The 17182-nt window shown below is 31.6% G+C and overlaps 2 protein-coding genes across 4 annotated transcripts; one reads left to right on the forward strand and one right to left on the reverse strand.

The window, feature by feature from the left end:
* The first annotated feature begins 786 nt into the window (after positions 1–786).
* Positions 787–6329, forward strand: LOC124824533 (protein virilizer homolog). 3 transcript variants are annotated; one of them, XM_088092945.1, is made up of 11 exons: positions 787–1186; positions 1978–2044; positions 3038–3111; positions 3185–3412; positions 3499–3564; positions 3817–3978; positions 4115–4200; positions 4283–4316; positions 5355–5453; positions 5687–5735; positions 6065–6329. In XM_088092945.1, the coding sequence occupies exons 3-11, from the start codon at positions 3106–3108 to the stop codon at positions 6070–6072; spliced, it is 738 nt and encodes a 245-aa protein (XP_087949071.1). In that variant the 5' UTR covers positions 787–1186; positions 1978–2044; positions 3038–3105; the 3' UTR covers positions 6073–6329. The 3 variants fall into 3 exon arrangements, with proteins under 3 accessions (XP_087949071.1, XP_087949076.1, XP_087949068.1); XM_088092950.1 differs by lacking the exon at positions 1978–2044 and having other exon boundaries at positions 5355–5464; XM_088092942.1 differs by lacking the exon at positions 1978–2044.
* Positions 6330–10768: 4439 nt separating this feature from the next.
* Positions 10769–13284, reverse strand: LOC148204505 (protein neprosin-like). Its single transcript, XM_088093839.1, has 7 exons — positions 13087–13284; positions 12885–12971; positions 12611–12781; positions 12356–12520; positions 11842–11895; positions 11562–11708; positions 10769–11200 (listed from the first exon to the last, which is right to left on the reverse strand). Exons 1-7 carry the CDS (start codon positions 13255–13257, stop codon positions 10829–10831), a joined length of 1167 nt encoding a protein of 388 aa, XP_087949965.1. The 5' UTR covers positions 13258–13284; the 3' UTR covers positions 10769–10828.
* Positions 13285–17182: the final 3898 nt, after the last annotated feature.

Here is a 17182-nt window from a genome sequence, read left to right on the forward strand (position 1 = left end):
GTAAATTAAAACGTTCCAAAAGACAGGAAACGCACCTGGAAATGCAATGTGTAATAGAGAAAACGCGGGGAAGACGATGAACAATGAGCGTAACTCCTTGCGGGTTCACGTTTTCAATATAAATGACTGTAGATGTGGGGGGGTTAGGGGCCCCGACTATACTATTATAGACGTCGGGCCCCCCCTAACGACGGACATGTAAATAGCTGGAAAAAAAAACTTTTCACCTACCCTGTTAGCCATTTAGACATCCATTGGAGGGGCCCGATGTCTATAAAAATAAAAATGATTAAAAAAATATTTATAACATTCAATTGCTTCAAGGACCTAATTGCTTCAATTTTCAAAAAATAAAGATCCAATTGAGAGAGAAAAACAAGTAAGGGACCTATTTGAGTAAAATCACCAAAAATAGAAACTATTTGTATGATTAAACCTGTTATTAAATAATAATTTGCATATAATACTGCATTGGTAAAATATATTTTAAAAAAGATATTTGTACCATACACCTGTAGAGACAAGTGGGAGACCGCCTACTAGTGTAAAATAGGCTTTTTATAGCTATTGTTTATATTTGTTGAAATTTATAAGGTATAGAAAATAATGAAATGATAATATTATAAATAAGATAAATCTTTTCACACCGGTTATACTGAAAATAAGTATAAAAATTAATATAATAGCAACATCGTAATAAATGATAAATAATTCTAAACTGGTTAGATTGAAAATAGGTATAAAAGTTCATTTTTTATATCAACTACATCTACAACCAGTACGAAATATTTTTCATTTTCACGCTTCACTTCCTCTACGCGCGTTTTCACTCTCATGTTGCATTTCTAATTCGTCTGCAACACTGCGGCCCTTGCGCGCGTCTTCACTCTCACGTTGCATTTCTAATTCGTTTGCAACACTACGGCCCTTTCCAGTTAGCCAAATCACTGCTTCACTTCCTCTGTGCGTGTCTTCACTTTCATGCTACACTTCTTCTCCTTTGCTTCTAAATCGCCAAATCACTCATCAAAACCCTCGTGCTCTTGGACCGCGACTTCCTAGAAGGGCTAGATCCTCTCTTTTGCTATATTTGGGCGATTAGGGTTCTGCGACAACACAAGAACGAAGAAGGTGCGTGATTAAGAGGATGAAATGTGTTTTGGAAGGGTCTTTCATTGAAACTCAGGTACCAAAGCTCACCTCATAACTCACTTTTACATTGAATAAAAGATTATTGATCCACTAGGGTGTTTATAACCATCGTTTGGCTTTGTTGCCATCATCATTTTGATTTCAATGTTTCTTATAATTGCCAACATTTGTTCAAACCGACCGCACAATTCTCCAACCAGAATCTATGATTACTTAATGAAACTTAAAGAAATTATGAGGAAACCAGAATAAAACAGAGGAGAGAAAGAGAAACGTAAGAAAACCAATGCGGTTGGTGTGCGTTTCCTTTCTAAGAAAAACATAAAAACAACATAGAAGGGAGGAAAGCATGTAAGAGTGTGCTATAGAAATTTTCTGAACCTCTAAGAAAGTGAGAGCAATCAAGGGAGGAGGCTTGGGATTTAGAGCACCAAGAGTAGAGTTTTCTTTGCTGGAAAATGAGGTAGGGGAGCATTAAAATATTTTATTTTTATTTATGTTAGTATTATCATACAATAAAATGATACTGGTTAAATCACATCACAACTGATTAAAAACATGTTGTTGCTGATTTTAGCTTGAACAAGTGGCTCTTAGATTGTAGTTAGTTTTTATAAAAATTGTTTCTAGGCTCTTTTGTTTGTTTGAATGTGTTTAGAAAGTAGCCATTGGCCATGGTAGTTGTAGGTTTTTGTGAAACATCACCACCAGCTTAGTAGATGAAAATAAAAGTTAAATTGAGTTCTTTGAACAAGTGGCCATCTGCCTTCTGTCATTTAGAATTTCGTTATAAATCTTTGCATGAAAGGTTGGGTTCTTGTGCAGGGCAAGATGCCTCAAGATTACATGTGAATGCTTGAAAGAAAGCAATCTAAGCATTATCTGTATCATGGTACAATTTTGTATGCCAGAATTTGCGATTTAATTATACCATAATCAAATTTAGGCAACTTTAAAACCAATGTACTTTTGTATCATTCATTGAATTTTCTGTTTTAATGCTTTAAAAAAATTGACCATATATGTAGTTGCGTTTGCCTATAATTTTTTTAGCTACCATGGATCCACAACTTAAACCATGAAAGCAGTAATCTTAAATATTGTCCCTGCTATCGCGAACTGTTTGGTGGTCTGGACTAATATAATTGAATATTTTTTCGAGTGCAACTCACAAAAGTGCATTAGCTCTTCACAATGGTCAAGGAGAACCAAGTATGAGACCATTTATTGGAAAGACGTGAGAACTTCTATTTCAAGCATTATACCTTATTCAAATTTAAACTTTAACTTTAGTTCATTATATTCTTAGTTTCTCATCTTAGTTAATCAGGTTTTATATATAAAATATGTGCAAGTTATCAAACACTATTATCCAAAAGTTGTTATATAAAAAGCAAGTAGAGCTACAATTACTTATTTTGTCCTTATATGAATGAAATGGTGCAGAGATAATAAGGAGTTTAATCCAAAAGGGTTCTTCATTTTGTATTTTCTTTGTGCCGATTTTATCCCAAGTCTTTCGTTAAGTATGATGAAGAAAAAGTGGAGAGCAATTTTAGACCTTTTTCCTATAAGGAAAAAATAAATTGAAATTCAAATAGATAATATATTTACACATAAATAAGATAATTCTTAAAATTATACTAAAAAAAGTTATATAAGTTAACTATGTATAATTACATTCGCTCAATGTTCTTACTATAATTAATTACTTTTATTTTTTTATCAATGAAATTAATATATAATTACAGAGATTTCTAAGCGAATTAACGGAACAAGTAATTGTCTCTTTATTTATGCTTGTGAAGATTTTTAAATTTTATGGTTCATGTTAACTTTCTGTTCCCATTATACTAATAAAAAGTTGGACATGAGCACATGACAGGGTATCATTTACGAAGAAACAAGCAGATCTTTTCTTCCCCCTGATTTACTGATGATTTTCCAGTTTCCATGCAGGTACAGAAGTTGCTAGTACTTGTTCATTTTATAAACAGTGTAGATATTTGATCCCTACTTTGTTTTTTGGCAGATATCTCACAAATACAATTTGATTTATGTGATTACGAAACTTGGGCTACTATTTGTGTATGATTTGGAGACAGCTACAGCTGTATACAGGAACAGAATCAGTCCTGATCCTATATTTTTGACCTCAGAGGCTACATCTGTGGGAGGCTTTTATGCCATCAACAGGAGAGGCCAGGTCTTATTGGTTACTGTTAATGAACAAAACATTGTGAATTTTGTCAGTGGTCAAGTATGTTTCTGACCTTGTTATTTTTTTTGTTGTAAATTGGAGTATTAAGTGGTAATTTTACAAATTACATATTGTTATTGTAACAGTTAAACAATTTGGAGCTAGCAGTTAGTCTTGCCAGAAGAGGAACTCTACCTGGTGCTGAGAAACTGGTATGTCAATTGTGTAGAACTCACTTTTAGTAATACTATATTTCTTCAAGGATTTGAGTGGCCATGTCTTGTAACTCTTCATGGATGTCACATCATCAGTTGAGGCTGTGATCCTGTCTTTCCTTTTTAGTCATGCAGGTTGGTTACAAATAACACTCACATCAGTTTCATCGATTATTAGACAGTTGTAAGTGAGATGTCGAGTAATTTGATTAACTCTCTACCGTTTTAGGCTTGATATTCCTTTTGCAGGATGCTGAACTTTCGAGTACACTAATACTTGCTCTTAGGGGTGGTCACCGAGGCAATAAGGAAAATTGTATTCCTCTTCAATATGCTTCCATTTTGATTTCAAAGGGTTTCTTTTGTAGTCCACTGGAGATAGGAATGATAATTGAGATGCATTTAAAAATGGTTAGTTGTGGAACAAAATTATAATTTCACGCCCACTGTTTGCTTTGTTACTACTCTTTCTGTTGTTTTTTTCTCTGGAGTTTTAACTTTGTTTCAGGTTTGTATCTAATTGAGATGATTTTTGTGCTTGCTCTAGGCCAATGTCACTGACAGTCTGCTTTCATCGAATCCACAGTCAGAAGAGTTCCTATGGATTGTCTGGGAACTCTCTATACTTTCACGGTGCCAATTGCCTTATTTGAATTGAATCTTAAATATTCTTACACAGTTTAAGTTCTAAATTAAACTTGCGGATGATTTGTAGATCTGATTGTGGGCGTCAGACATTATTTCCTGAGGTATGCACCTAAATAATTAGCTGTTATAACACTGCATAAGGAGGCTTATGCTATATGATTGTATTTGTATGGTCTGTTGGCTTACTCACTGGATGGCTGGATTATTATTAAGTGACATGCTCATATGTTGTGAATTTTCGGCAGAATTCTTCAATGTCTGAGGAGTTTGAGTGAACAACTTTATTAAGCACTTAGGTAGCTCTTATCACATTAGAGATTATCTCAAATTTGACTGTTAAAAGGTGCTTATAAGGGTAGAGGCCCACATAATATTTGTGGAAGCTCTTACAAATACCTCCTAACATGTGTTGAAATTTTATTCTTTTGTCCATAATAAATTCATTGCTAATCTGCAGTTACAGAAATTAGATGTAAATGCTACAAAGATAGTTTGGGTTCCAGAACTTTTGTTTCATTTTTACCAAAGCCTTTAGACATAACCCGTAGAAACTATCTGAAAATGGAACATTTGGATTTACTAATTTGTTACTCAAAAATGTCTGGTGGGGAGAGAGGGAGGAATTGGAATGAAAATGTACAAGGGAAAAGTTGAAAAATCCGAAGTCCAAACTTGGCGAGATATTTTGAGAAGTTTCAGATTTGATTTCTATTGTTTTTAATTCTGTATGTTGGCTATATCTTGATTTTATTAATAGCATATCAATCCCACAATGTCAGGCATTTGTTTCCTAGAATAGGCAGTGCTTGTTTCCAAATTTATCCAATTAATGTATATATGTATATCATATGTATGTAATGAGACTATAAATTATTTTCTTCTAAACTTGAGAAAACTTTCTTATCTTGAATGGTAGTAAGCTGGGTTGAAAATAGGATCAGTAAAACCATATGGAGTTTAGTTTTACCAGCTTCCCTATATTTCAAGCTCTCATTGTACTGTCTATGTTCATATTTTCATTTTATTTCTGCTGACATATTTTCTAATGCTAAAAAATGGAATTTATTTCTGACTTGCTAGAAAGTTCTGTTTAATCTTGTTGAAAGGATGTTCTAATTAGCTTATATCATTGTTCCTAGATGACAATTGATGAGGTGAAGCGCACTGCACAACAACAAATGAACAGAACATTAAAGGATCATGCCGGGTTATATTCTCTGTCTTGCTCTATTATATATGTGAGCCACAAGTAAGAAACTGTTCTATCACTCATTTATAGGTGCTGATTGGATCCTCTTAGAACTAACTATGTACAAATATTCATTCGCTATTATAATTAGTACTTTTAACTACCTAAAATACTTTTTTTTTCTGGGGTAAATAAGTTCCACATTTAGTGTTAATTTCTTTATGATTCTTTTGTACTATTCATGCACATAAAAAGATTAAACAAGATATTTTCTGGTGACAGGATCAAATCAAGGTAGCAAAATTTGACTTTGAGAGGGTGGCCACTCACTGTGAGTAATTCTGTTTAATTTGTTTTTTTTATGTGAATTAATATTACTTATCCTAGTGAAGGCCATATTATGTCCTGTTGAATGTGATATCATATTTTGACAATTATTTTCTATTAAAATCACATGATTATAAATTTATGTCCCTGAATTTGACCGACCTGATTTTTGTACCATACAAAGAGTAGTAAATAGGTTCCTAACATGATTATTTGAATGCACCTTCAGGTTTAGAAAAAACAAATTGGTAACTTATTATTAAGCCATTAATATTATAATTAAGATATTAAGCCATTAATATTATAACTTGACTCAAAGTATTCATTGTGTAGATATTTGATGACACATTTCCAATGGAGCAACATGTCATAAAGGATGTTTGGGAGCAGTGGACTGCATTTTTTTTAACCATTTGTAAATGATTAGATGTTTCAATATTACATTTTGAATTTAGGAACTATTTTATATGTAATTATATTAAGTAACTATGTTAGGTAAATATATTTAGAAACTTTGTTAGGTAAATATTACATTTTGATGTGTTATTAATTGATATAATATTGATTATTTTAATCGTTATTGATTATTTAAACTGTATTCTGGGATTGAATTTTATGCAGGTCTGAATATGGATAGTAGTACATACAAATAAAATATTTTAAAAAAAACGTCACTTTTTACACTGGTTAAATCTATATCAGATATAAAAAGTCTTGTTTTTTCACACCGGTTATAGTACTAGCAGGTATAAAAGTGAGATTTTTATACCTATTCTAGCACCTGGTGTAAATATTAGACTTTTATACCTATTATAAACAGAATAGGTATAAAAGTAAAACTTTCTACATCGGTTCTAGAGTAGGTATAAAAATCGAAAACTTTCTATATCCTCTACTTCTATACCTACTCAAAAATAGGTATAAAAAGCCTTTTTAAGAGGTATAAAAAACCTTTTTTGCACTAGTCCCGACCATAGAATAAGGTGGCCAAGCGGCCCCAACACTTATGCAACCTTAAGCACAATCTTTGATCAAGTTTACTGGTAAGTTTAACTTATTAGGTATTGGATCGTGATTACAGTTCTGCTAATCATAAGCTCATCCTTAAACCTATAAATACAAGTCTAAGGTTGGAGGTAGGTGATTGCATTTATTGTGAATTTAAGATTTTATTGTAACCTTCGATCGATTAAATTACTGACTTGAGCATCAGAGTGCCTTTGACAGGTACCTGTCCACACTGTTTGTAGCGTAGACATTGAGGACATAGAAGAATTAGATTAAGTATACTCAAGATAACCTAAGTGGATCAGGAGAAAAGTGTAAAGGAGTGTTTGACAGTGATTCTCGACCCCACACTAGAAACATTTTAGCACCCACCAAAGGGAACGGTTTGTAGAGGATAAGGGCGATTAGGCTTGCTAGGAACGTGGACTGCCTAGCTGGAAGATGCCGAGAGGGGGTCCCGAGACTTTGGAGCCTCAATGGTTTTCTTAAACTTGGCGGTGGCAGCCACTTCTTCGAAGAGGCTCTTCTTCTTCGGTGGAGGGGCGATTATGATGCCTGAAAGAAAACCAAAAACCTAGCCAACTTAAGATTAATCACCTAATAAAATTAATAAAAAACAAAGACATCATATCAAACGCCTCAGCACTAAAGTCCTCATGGTCGAGGCACTCAATAAGATGGTGGGTGGGAAGGCGGTGTGGTAGGCTATTGATGATCCCGATCGCTTCAATCTCGACCATTGTCGTAGAGGTTCGGGACCAAGAGGTCATCTTCCGGGGACACTTCGTCCAACAAAGACGAAATTTTGAACACCTAACATCATAAAAAAAAAACTCTAAGCGCCTAGTCTCCTTTATTGCGACTTTGAAGTATTTGGTCTTAAACCCTTTGAAAAATCTCAAACAATTTAAACAACACTTCTTCTCCATTGAGATAAGAGATAACCAACCTCGCTTGACGATCGAACACAAACAAAAGTAATGGAGGAAGATGGCGGGGGTGAGAGTTAAGTCCAAAGTGGAGCATATAACCGTAAACACTTGCATACACACCTAACCGTTCGGATGTAATTGGGTGGGAGCCACATTTAACTCCCTCAACACAGCCGCCTAAAAAATGGTAAAGGGAACTCGAACGAATATTTGAGTGAAGAGATAGGTGTACACGAAGAAAAAATCTTCAACTTTATTCCCTTTACCATGATATACCCGCTTATTCCCCTTACAAACTGTGATCTTAATTAAAGCAATGTCCTCCATGTTCCGCATGATGCAGACTCATTCGGCCCATTCCTCCAGGTCTTACTTCAAGCTAAAGCAAGTGACATAGTCACCTAATTCACGAGACGTCTAGTCATAATTCGAGATCACTGGCAAGGTTTGCTGAAACTCATTCCCTTCATTTTGCCCATCAATCTCCACCCTTCCATAATGAAGATCAATCGCTATGCCAGAAAAGAACATATCACTATATACATCGGTCGAGCCGTCAGCCGAGCTGCTATCCTGCTCGGTTGTCTTAAAGATAGAAGAAGACATAAAGCTCAAAGACGAGGATCGCGAGTCATTGCCAATAAACCCTCTATTGCCCTTTCCTAACGACTCCTCAAATGAAGATAGTTGAACGATAGACATTTTATTACCTAAAATTAAGAATGAACCGAGCGGTAGGTAAAGGAAATGAGAGGAATTGGTGAAAATGATAGCCAAAGTTCACTCTTATATATAAGAGAATCCTACGTAACTACCAGTACTCATCCATCGCTGGATTTAACCATGATCAATGGTAGATCAAGTGCCTCTGCCACTTCTTCGAGGTGCAAACCACGAGGCAAGGTACACGTTCTCCCGCCAGTGCCCATCCACAACCAGGATTCAACATCAATTCGAGAGGTAGAACATCTATCCGAGCGAAAAGCGAACACCCACGAGCATGGTCTAGTACCCTGAAGGGCCTTTGTAACAAACCCCAATGCTAGGGCTTGGGGGACCTATGTATCGTACACCCGTACAGGTAAGTGGGAGACCGACTGACCATAGAATAAGGCGCCTAAGCAGCCCCAACTCCCATGTAACCTTAAGCACAACCTCTAATAAAGTTTACTAGCAAGTCTCGCTTATTATATATTGGGCCGTGATTACAGCTCTACTAATCATAAGCCCATCCTAAAACCTATAAATACAAGTCTGAGATTAGGAGGTAGGTGATTGCATTTATTGCGAATTTAAGATTTTATTGTGATCCCCAATCGATTAGATACTGATTTAAGTATCAGAATGTCTTTGACAAGTACCTACCCGTACAGTTTCGAGTATAGACATTAAAAACGTAGAAGACTTGGATTAAGTATACTCAATAATCTAAGTGCATTAGGAGAAAAGTGTAAAGAAGTGTTTGACCATTATTTTTGATTCCATATACAAAACAATATTCAAATATATTAGCATAAAAATAATAAATTAATTAAAATGTAAAAGTTATGTGAGCAATGGTTTTTAATTAATGTATAGTAAGAAACCTTCTGCGTTTATTCATTAAACTCGGTTTTGAAAGTTTACGTTTATTCTTTTGTTAGTTTACATTTCTTCTGCCAAACCTAAGAAATACATATATTGGCATTTATTACAAAGTAATTATTTTACAGTTTTATTCTATGTCTTTAACGTCCAATATTTATTTATAGCATTTACCGTATAGCATTTACTAATCATTGAAGAGTTATGATTATCTTTCTTAAAATTCTATATTTTTATTGATAAGTTTTCAGCATATTTCTGGTACATTAAAAATTAATTAATTATATCTGCAAAGCTTTTGAAATAAAATTTGAGATTCTAAAGATTTTAAGTGAAAGGATATAAAAGAAAGATATAAATATGTTCGATTTCATTATTTTTTAAATAGTACTTATGTTATTGATATAAATGAGTAATAAAATATTTATATTAGTAAATTAAGTGCTCCATCTAGTTATAATCACAAATAGAATCGTCGAAATCTCTTAAATATTAAGATTTTTTTAACAAATGAAAATAATGGGGATTACAATTTTATTACCTATTTATTTATGTGTTTTTCAATATTTTGTGTAAGAGTTTGTTAAAGAAGAACTAAATTGTTTATAAACAATGATGAGATTTTACTCATAAAAGATAAGATTATATTTACCGGCTCTTTTTCTTAATATGTTGGGAATGTGAGTACAATATAGGGTTTGGAACTTAAGTTGAAAACAACCTAAAATTAGAATTATCATCACGAGGACTTAGTAACGCATATTTCACCTATCGATGACTAAAAAAAATCCGTTAATAAAAATTACTAATTGTATTGTATGATATATTGACGGTTATCAAATATGACCGATCGGTTTATCAATCATTGGTCAATCTGGTCAAATGATTTTCAAGAACATTGACTGTAATTGGGCCCACAACGTTAATCAGCTGCTTCAAATGATATTTGAACCAACGTTTTAGTTTTTACTGGGTCAATGGCCATCACAAATTAAAATGATCAAAGAATAATCAAGAATATCTGATTAAAGATATTAGTCAGATTTTTTGGTAAGTTTGTTAATATTTTATTCTATTTATATTTTATTGGGCTTATGTCATTTTAAGGTCCATGAGATCACCTATAAATACAAGGTCAGGACCAAAAGTCAGAAAGCAAAGAAGACACGTCAGAAAATGTTAGTCTCTCGATCCTATAAATTTCTACCAAAACACTAATAATGATTTTTATAACGAATTTTATTATCTATAATTTTAATTTATTGGCAAATTTTATGCATTATCGATAAATTTTAACTATTGATAATATTGTTTTTTTGTAATGATTTTACTTATTCTTTTAATAGTTATATATTTATTTATATATACAAAACTAGGTATTTATGTTGTTTTTCACAATAAAAAGGTAAACCATTTTCTTGTTAACTTCAAAATTTAAGTATTATATATAAATCATTTGTTGAACTTGATTTAAAGAAAAATTAAGAAGAGAAAAGAGAGAAGAACATAGTAATAAATTGTACTAAATAAAGATGGTTATTCTTAAAGTTGATAGAAAACATAATTATAAAGATTAAATACCACAATCACCCCCAGGTCCTCCAAACTGGAGAACACATCCAAGATTATTTCCTTGATCTCCATAGTAAGTAACACCATAACATTTATTGTTGTCATTGAAGGTTACGATTTGAGAAGATTTAGGTCCATAAATGTCTCTTGATGAATCTTGAATCTCTACTGATCTAAAATAGCATGCATGGAGACTCTTCCCATCAGGAAAATGTCCAGATCCCATGGGAGGACTAGGACTACCAACTTTACCTCCTGCTCTTCCACCCCACCCTACTATGCTTGCTGAACTCAAGTCGCTGAACAATGCTGCTGGAAAATAACCAACGCTTTTATTTCCCAAAGTTAACCACCAATTTTTTGTCTCTGGATCCTGAAAACACATGTTAAATTTAATAACATAACAATTTATCAGACTAAATATATTTTAATTCTTAATTTATCGTAAAAAATTGTATTTAACTTTTAAATTAAATTATAAAATATTTAGTATCTTTATTTTTATAAAAGTTAAGGAAAGAATAATCCTTCCAAGAAATAACATACCAAGATTATATTTTATTTCATTATAAAACTTTTTTATCACATGAAATATACTTGATCGATTGTTGGAAAAAATAGTTTACAAACACTCTTATAAACTATGAAAACTACATATTTTATAATTTAATATAAAAAGAAAACATATATTTTTATAATAATTTAGAAATAAAAAATATTTAATCTTTATTTACCTGTGTAATAGAAATGTAGATCACATAACTTATTACATCGTATACCGATATACGGCCAAAAGGTGCACCAAGGAAAACAGTTCTGTCAGTCTGAACGAAACCTCGACATTGAAGGTTGTAGCATCCTGTATGTTTGTAATTATCTGTCTGTAGTATCCAAAAATTAGAAAAGCTAATACAATAAGGAGGAAAGAGAACATTATATCCTAAACTATATTCTCTTCCGTCTTTAGTTTCAATAAATTAAGGAAAAACAAGATCTCATGATATCTCTTCTTACCGTCCATGTAGAATAAAAATGGCTTCGATTATCGTTATATAATTGTGGAAGCACCTGATATCAAAGTAAAAGAATAATTAGAAACTTTTTATGTTCGTTTTCTCTTTTTATTTAAAACTATTTTCTAAAAACCAACAAATATCATATGTTTTCTTGGTTATAATAAATAAATAATTAATTATATTTTTTATTTGCCTCTAATAAGAAATAAATAATAGATAAAAAAAGGACAGAGTTAATTAATTTTTATTAATAAAAAGAAGTATTTTATCCCCTAATCATTATATTCTCATTTTTTTCATCTTGATTTTGACCATTAATCTTTTTTTTTTCTAACTCAAATCACTGTTAAAAGAAGAATGAGAAAGTTGACATAGGAGTTAGAATGAAAACTACCAATTGATTGATTACTTGAAAAAGATTTAAAAGTTATTAACATTTTTGTTCAAATTTAAAATATAAATTAAATGGCTTGATATATGGTAGGAAAATAAAAAATGCAATTGTAACTCACATGCCATCCTGCAGATATTTTGTTCATGGTTGCGGCGGTTCCTTTCTCAACCCAAATATGAGCCATTGAAACTTGACCCTTATTAACTTGTGGATCATAAATGCTCATTGTTCCAGCAACTTTATAATATGGACCCAAACGTGGTTTGAGAGATACTTCTGCAAGCTACAAAATCAAATATGTTAAATAATTAATAAACTTAAAAATTTAAATATCATATAATTTTGAGTTATAACATTATATAAGATATCTTACATGAAGACCAGGAATTTCTTTACTCAACATATGATCATTTAATAAAACAATTTCTTCTGTTCTAAGAATTGGGACAGTTCCTTCTGGACAATTCTCCTCGTCAAATTCAAACATGAATTCAATTTGTGAACTATTCGCAGCTGTCTTTTCAATTTCAAAGTTGGGTTTTTGCTGTAAATAAAGAAACAAATATAGAAAGTTAAAACCAAAAACATTGAAATATTATAAAGTTGAACAGATTCTATACTATAAAAAAAAAATAATTATTATATACCTGCAATTTGTGATTCTTTAATAACGGATGGTCAAAAGCTGGTTGTTTGTAGATGTCATAACAATCAATAACGTTTCCTAACTTTGTCTACAAAATTCAAAATAAAAAAATAAAAATAATATTAGTAGTTCATGTAATATGATATCATGTTCAATGAAAAAAACAAAATATATAATAAAAGAATTCAAATATTATGAAATACATGAATAGTCTTGACGGAAGAATTAATTGTAAGATTTTGTTTTATCTCAAACTTCACATCTTCCTGCACATCTTCCTGCACATCTTCCTTCAATATATCTTGAATACCATCAACATTATGATTAATATGACTGATCACCAAACAAAAGATAAAGAACAATATATTCATCATCTTTTCTTCAACTCTATTCTCTAAGAAAATGACTTGACTATACATACACACACATATATATATATATATACTAAGGTGATTAAAAATGTTATAAAAATAACTTAAAAGTAATTAAAATATATTAATGTAATAACTTAATTAAAATGTGAAACCTTTTAAAAACTATAGTCAAATATATTAACATAATAAATTAATTAAAATGTGAAACCTTTTAAAAACTATAGTCAAATATATTAATGTAATAAATTAATTAAAATGTGAAACCTTTCTAATTAATATATTATTAAAATCAATTTGTGATTGTGGTATTTATTATCACTAGTGGAGTCAGGAAAAACAACAACGATTATTTTCGTTCATAGACAGCGGTTCTTGAACTGAGACATATAAAGACGAGGCAAAAAATATATACTTGTATGTCTCGCGGTTGTGATTTCGATTGATTAGATTACTGATTTAAGCGTCAGAATGTCTTTGACATTAAGAACATAGAAGAATGGGATTAAGTATACTCAAAATACCCTAAGTGTATTGGGAGAAAAGTGTAAAGAAGTGTTTGACCATTATTCTTGATTCCATATACAAAACAATATTCAAATATATTAGCATAAAAATAATAAATTAATTAAAATGTAAAAGTTATGTGAGCAATGGTTTTTAATTAATATATAGTAAGAAGCCTTATGCGTTTATTCATTAAACTCGTTTTTGAAAGTTTACGTTTATTCTTTTGTTAGTTTACGTTTCTTCTGGCAAACCTAAGAAATACATTTATTGGCATTTATTACAAATTAATTATTTTGCAGTTTTATTCTATGTCTTTAACGTCCAATATTTATTTATAGCATTTACCGTATAGCATTTACTAATCATTGAAGAGTTATGATTATCTTTCTTAAAATTCTATATTTTTATTGATAAGTTTTCAGCATATTTCTGGTACATTAAAAATTAATTAATTATATCTGCAAAGCTTTTGAAATAAAATTTGAGATTCTAAAGATTTTAAGTGAAAGGATATAAAAGAAAGATATAAATATGTTCGATTTCATTATTTTTTAAATAGTACTTATGTTATTGATATAAATGAGTAATAAAATATTTATATTAGTAAATTAAGTGCTCCATCTAGTTATAATCACAAATAGAATCGTCGAAATCTCTTAAATATTAAGATTTTTTTAACAAATGAAAATAATGGGGATTACAATTTTATTACCTATTTATTTATGTGTTTTTCAATATTTTGTGTAAGAGTTTGTTAAAGAAGAACTAAATTGTTTATAAACAATGATGAGATTTTACTCATAAAAGATAAGATTATATTTACCGGATCTTTTTCTTAATATGTTGGGAATGTGAGTACAATATAGGGTTTGGAACTTAAGTTGAAAACGACCTAAAATTAGAATTATCATAACGAGGAGGTACTAACACATATTTCACCTATCGATGAATGAAAAAAATCCGTTAATAAAAATTACTAATTGTATTGTATGACATATTGACCGAATGGTCATCAAATATGACCGATTATCAGTCATTGGTCAACCTGGTCAAATGATTTTTAAGAGCATTAGATCGTAGTTGGGCTCATAACATTAATCAGTTGCTTCAAATGGTATTTGAACCAGCGTTTTAGTTTTTACTAGGCCAAAGGCCCAGCATAAATTAAAATGATCAAAGAATAATCAAGAATATCTTATTAAAGATATTAGTCAGATTTTTTGGTAAGTTTGTTAATATTTTATTCTATTTATATTTTATTGGGCTTATGTCATTTTAAGGTCCATGAGATCACCTATAAATACAAGGTCAGGGCCAAAAGTCAGGTACGCTTTGCTCACACTCTACTACTCTAAAATACTCACATAGTAAAAACTCTTCACTAGCGGTCAAAGCTTGAAGTCCACCGAATGAACAAGACTGAAGGTAACTGAGCGGTCCACACTGAAGGCCGAGCGGTCCAGGCTGAAGGAAGGCAGGCGATCCAAGCATTCGGAAGCAAGGAAGACACGTTAGAAAATGTTAGTCCCTTGGTCCTACCAAAGCATATATTTTGAATAAAAAATATATTAAAACATAAATGCATTCAATCTAATCATAAATCAACTTCCTTGAAGCATAAATCAATCCAATGTAATCATAAATCATATTTGAAGCATAAATTAATCCAATGTACAAAGTTAAACTAATAATAATGTACAAAAGAATAAAACAACTTAGAAGCATAAACTTATAACTTACTATATCTTAATATCTACTACATACTATTATATAGTTGAATTATATTTAGCCAGTGTTTTCCTCACGAGTTTAAGTGACTTCTTTGGAATTGGAGTAGTCATATTGAATCTCTACATAAAACACACTGATTTCAATTAGTGTATATGAAATCTAAACTATAGAGAAAATAAAATTCAAACCTAAATATTACCGTTTCCCATCCACTGGTGTAACGTGCACGAATAGTGGTCATCATCCAATACATGACGTAGTAACCACACTCATATGACCTGGTTTGTCTATTACAATATAATATATCATCATAATTATAAAATGTTAAGTAACATCATTGGAATGGTACAAAATGTAACAAAGTATAGACTAAAATACCAAACCTTAAGGGGAACCTATGCAAGCTTTTTAGCTGTAGCAGTAGATCTCCTAGACAACATCATATGTGTTGCAAGGGAACTATTAAAAAAAATGGCTTTAGCATACATTTATATAATAAAGAAAGTTGAAACATTGAGGTTCTTACCAATCTACTACATGTCTAAGAGGGCTGGGAGGAGACTTGTGCAATGAACAAAACCAGACAACAGTTTTCTCTGGTATGGAGATCACAAGTAGTTGTCAATGACGCTTGAAATTGGTAATAACTTAATTGTCATATACCAAAATTCATAAATGAAACTTTAAAGTTAACAAACTTCACTTACCCAAGTATATAAGGGAGAAAATATATGGTGTTCCCCATTCCAAAGCAGGTGGTGATGTATGTTTGAATTTCATCAAATTTATTTCTTTCATGAGTCATATAGGGGTCAATGAACCCATATACATCATTGAATCCCCTCTTGTTACTGACACCAAACATATACCTGAAATGAAGAAATGATATGATATAAGTAACTTGATAAAAAAAATTTATATAAAAAAGTTCTCATAAACTTACATCATCCACAGTTGAATGATTGTAATATTAATTTATTCTCTCTCCGAAACAAGCTCCCTAACATCTTGGGCATGCAAGTACAATGGGATCTCAATATCTCTTCCAAATGTAGTAGAATCCCATGGTACAATCATCGACATATCTGAAATGAAGTTAACAAGCTCGTCTAACGCTCCAAGAGGGTCATCCTCAAATAAATGAGTCTTCTTCGGTGTGGAACTTCCCTCTTGACCTGTATGTTGTAACATGAAAAAATGGTTATATTCTAACGTCAATAAGAAGTAAATATTAAAATTTAGAAGTATATAGTAGGAGTGTTTATCGGGGGTCAGATACATCACCAACCAAATGCTAGGTCAGGCGACGAAGGACTTTAATGCCTCTTCCACAGTGAAAAACTCCTCTGTAGGCATAAGAACAAGGGCATCTGGTACGACAAATTCATCCACCGTGACCTTGACCTCATCTTCTGCTAGCTGTACACCATGCACTATAGTGGCCGTCTCATAAACTGTGCCACGAGCCACTAGCATGGTCCCGGTAGGAGAGATAATATATATATAAGGCAATTGTTGACATAAAATTGATACCAAAACAGAGACAACAATTGTACTCATTGTTTGCAAATTTCATTTCATTAAACAGCTGAAAGTGATACATCTGAAAGTGATACACTACAACTAATACATTAAACAGAACTACATTAACATTATCAAGCCTACAATACCAAAACAGACCTACATT

This window comes from Vigna umbellata, chromosome 1 (genome assembly GCF_029865625.1).
Source record: "Vigna umbellata cultivar VRB3 chromosome 1, Vumbellata_1.0, whole genome shotgun sequence".
Taxonomy (NCBI): Eukaryota; Viridiplantae; Streptophyta; class Magnoliopsida; order Fabales; family Fabaceae; genus Vigna; species Vigna umbellata.

Excerpts from the sequence above, each read along its gene's own strand:
- LOC124824533 (XM_088092945.1), top strand. Across the intron at positions 3,413-3,498 it reads TGAATTTTGTCAGTGGTCAA|TTAAACAATTTGGAGCTAGC; the intron begins GTATGTTTCTGA and ends TTATTGTAACAG. Across the intron at positions 3,979-4,114 it reads TTGAGATGCATTTAAAAATG|GCCAATGTCACTGACAGTCT; the intron begins GTTAGTTGTGGA and ends TGCTTGCTCTAG.
- LOC148204505 (XM_088093839.1), bottom strand. The coding sequence starts at position 13,257 with ATGATGAATATATTGTTCTTTATCTTTTGTTTGGTGATCAGTCATATT. Across the intron at positions 12,782-12,884 it reads TAAAGAATCACAAATTGCAG|CAAAAACCCAACTTTGAAAT; the intron begins GTATATAATAAT and ends CTTTATTTACAG. Across the intron at positions 11,709-11,841 it reads ATTTTTATTCTACATGGACG|ACAGATAATTACAAACATAC; the intron begins GTAAGAAGAGAT and ends TGGATACTACAG.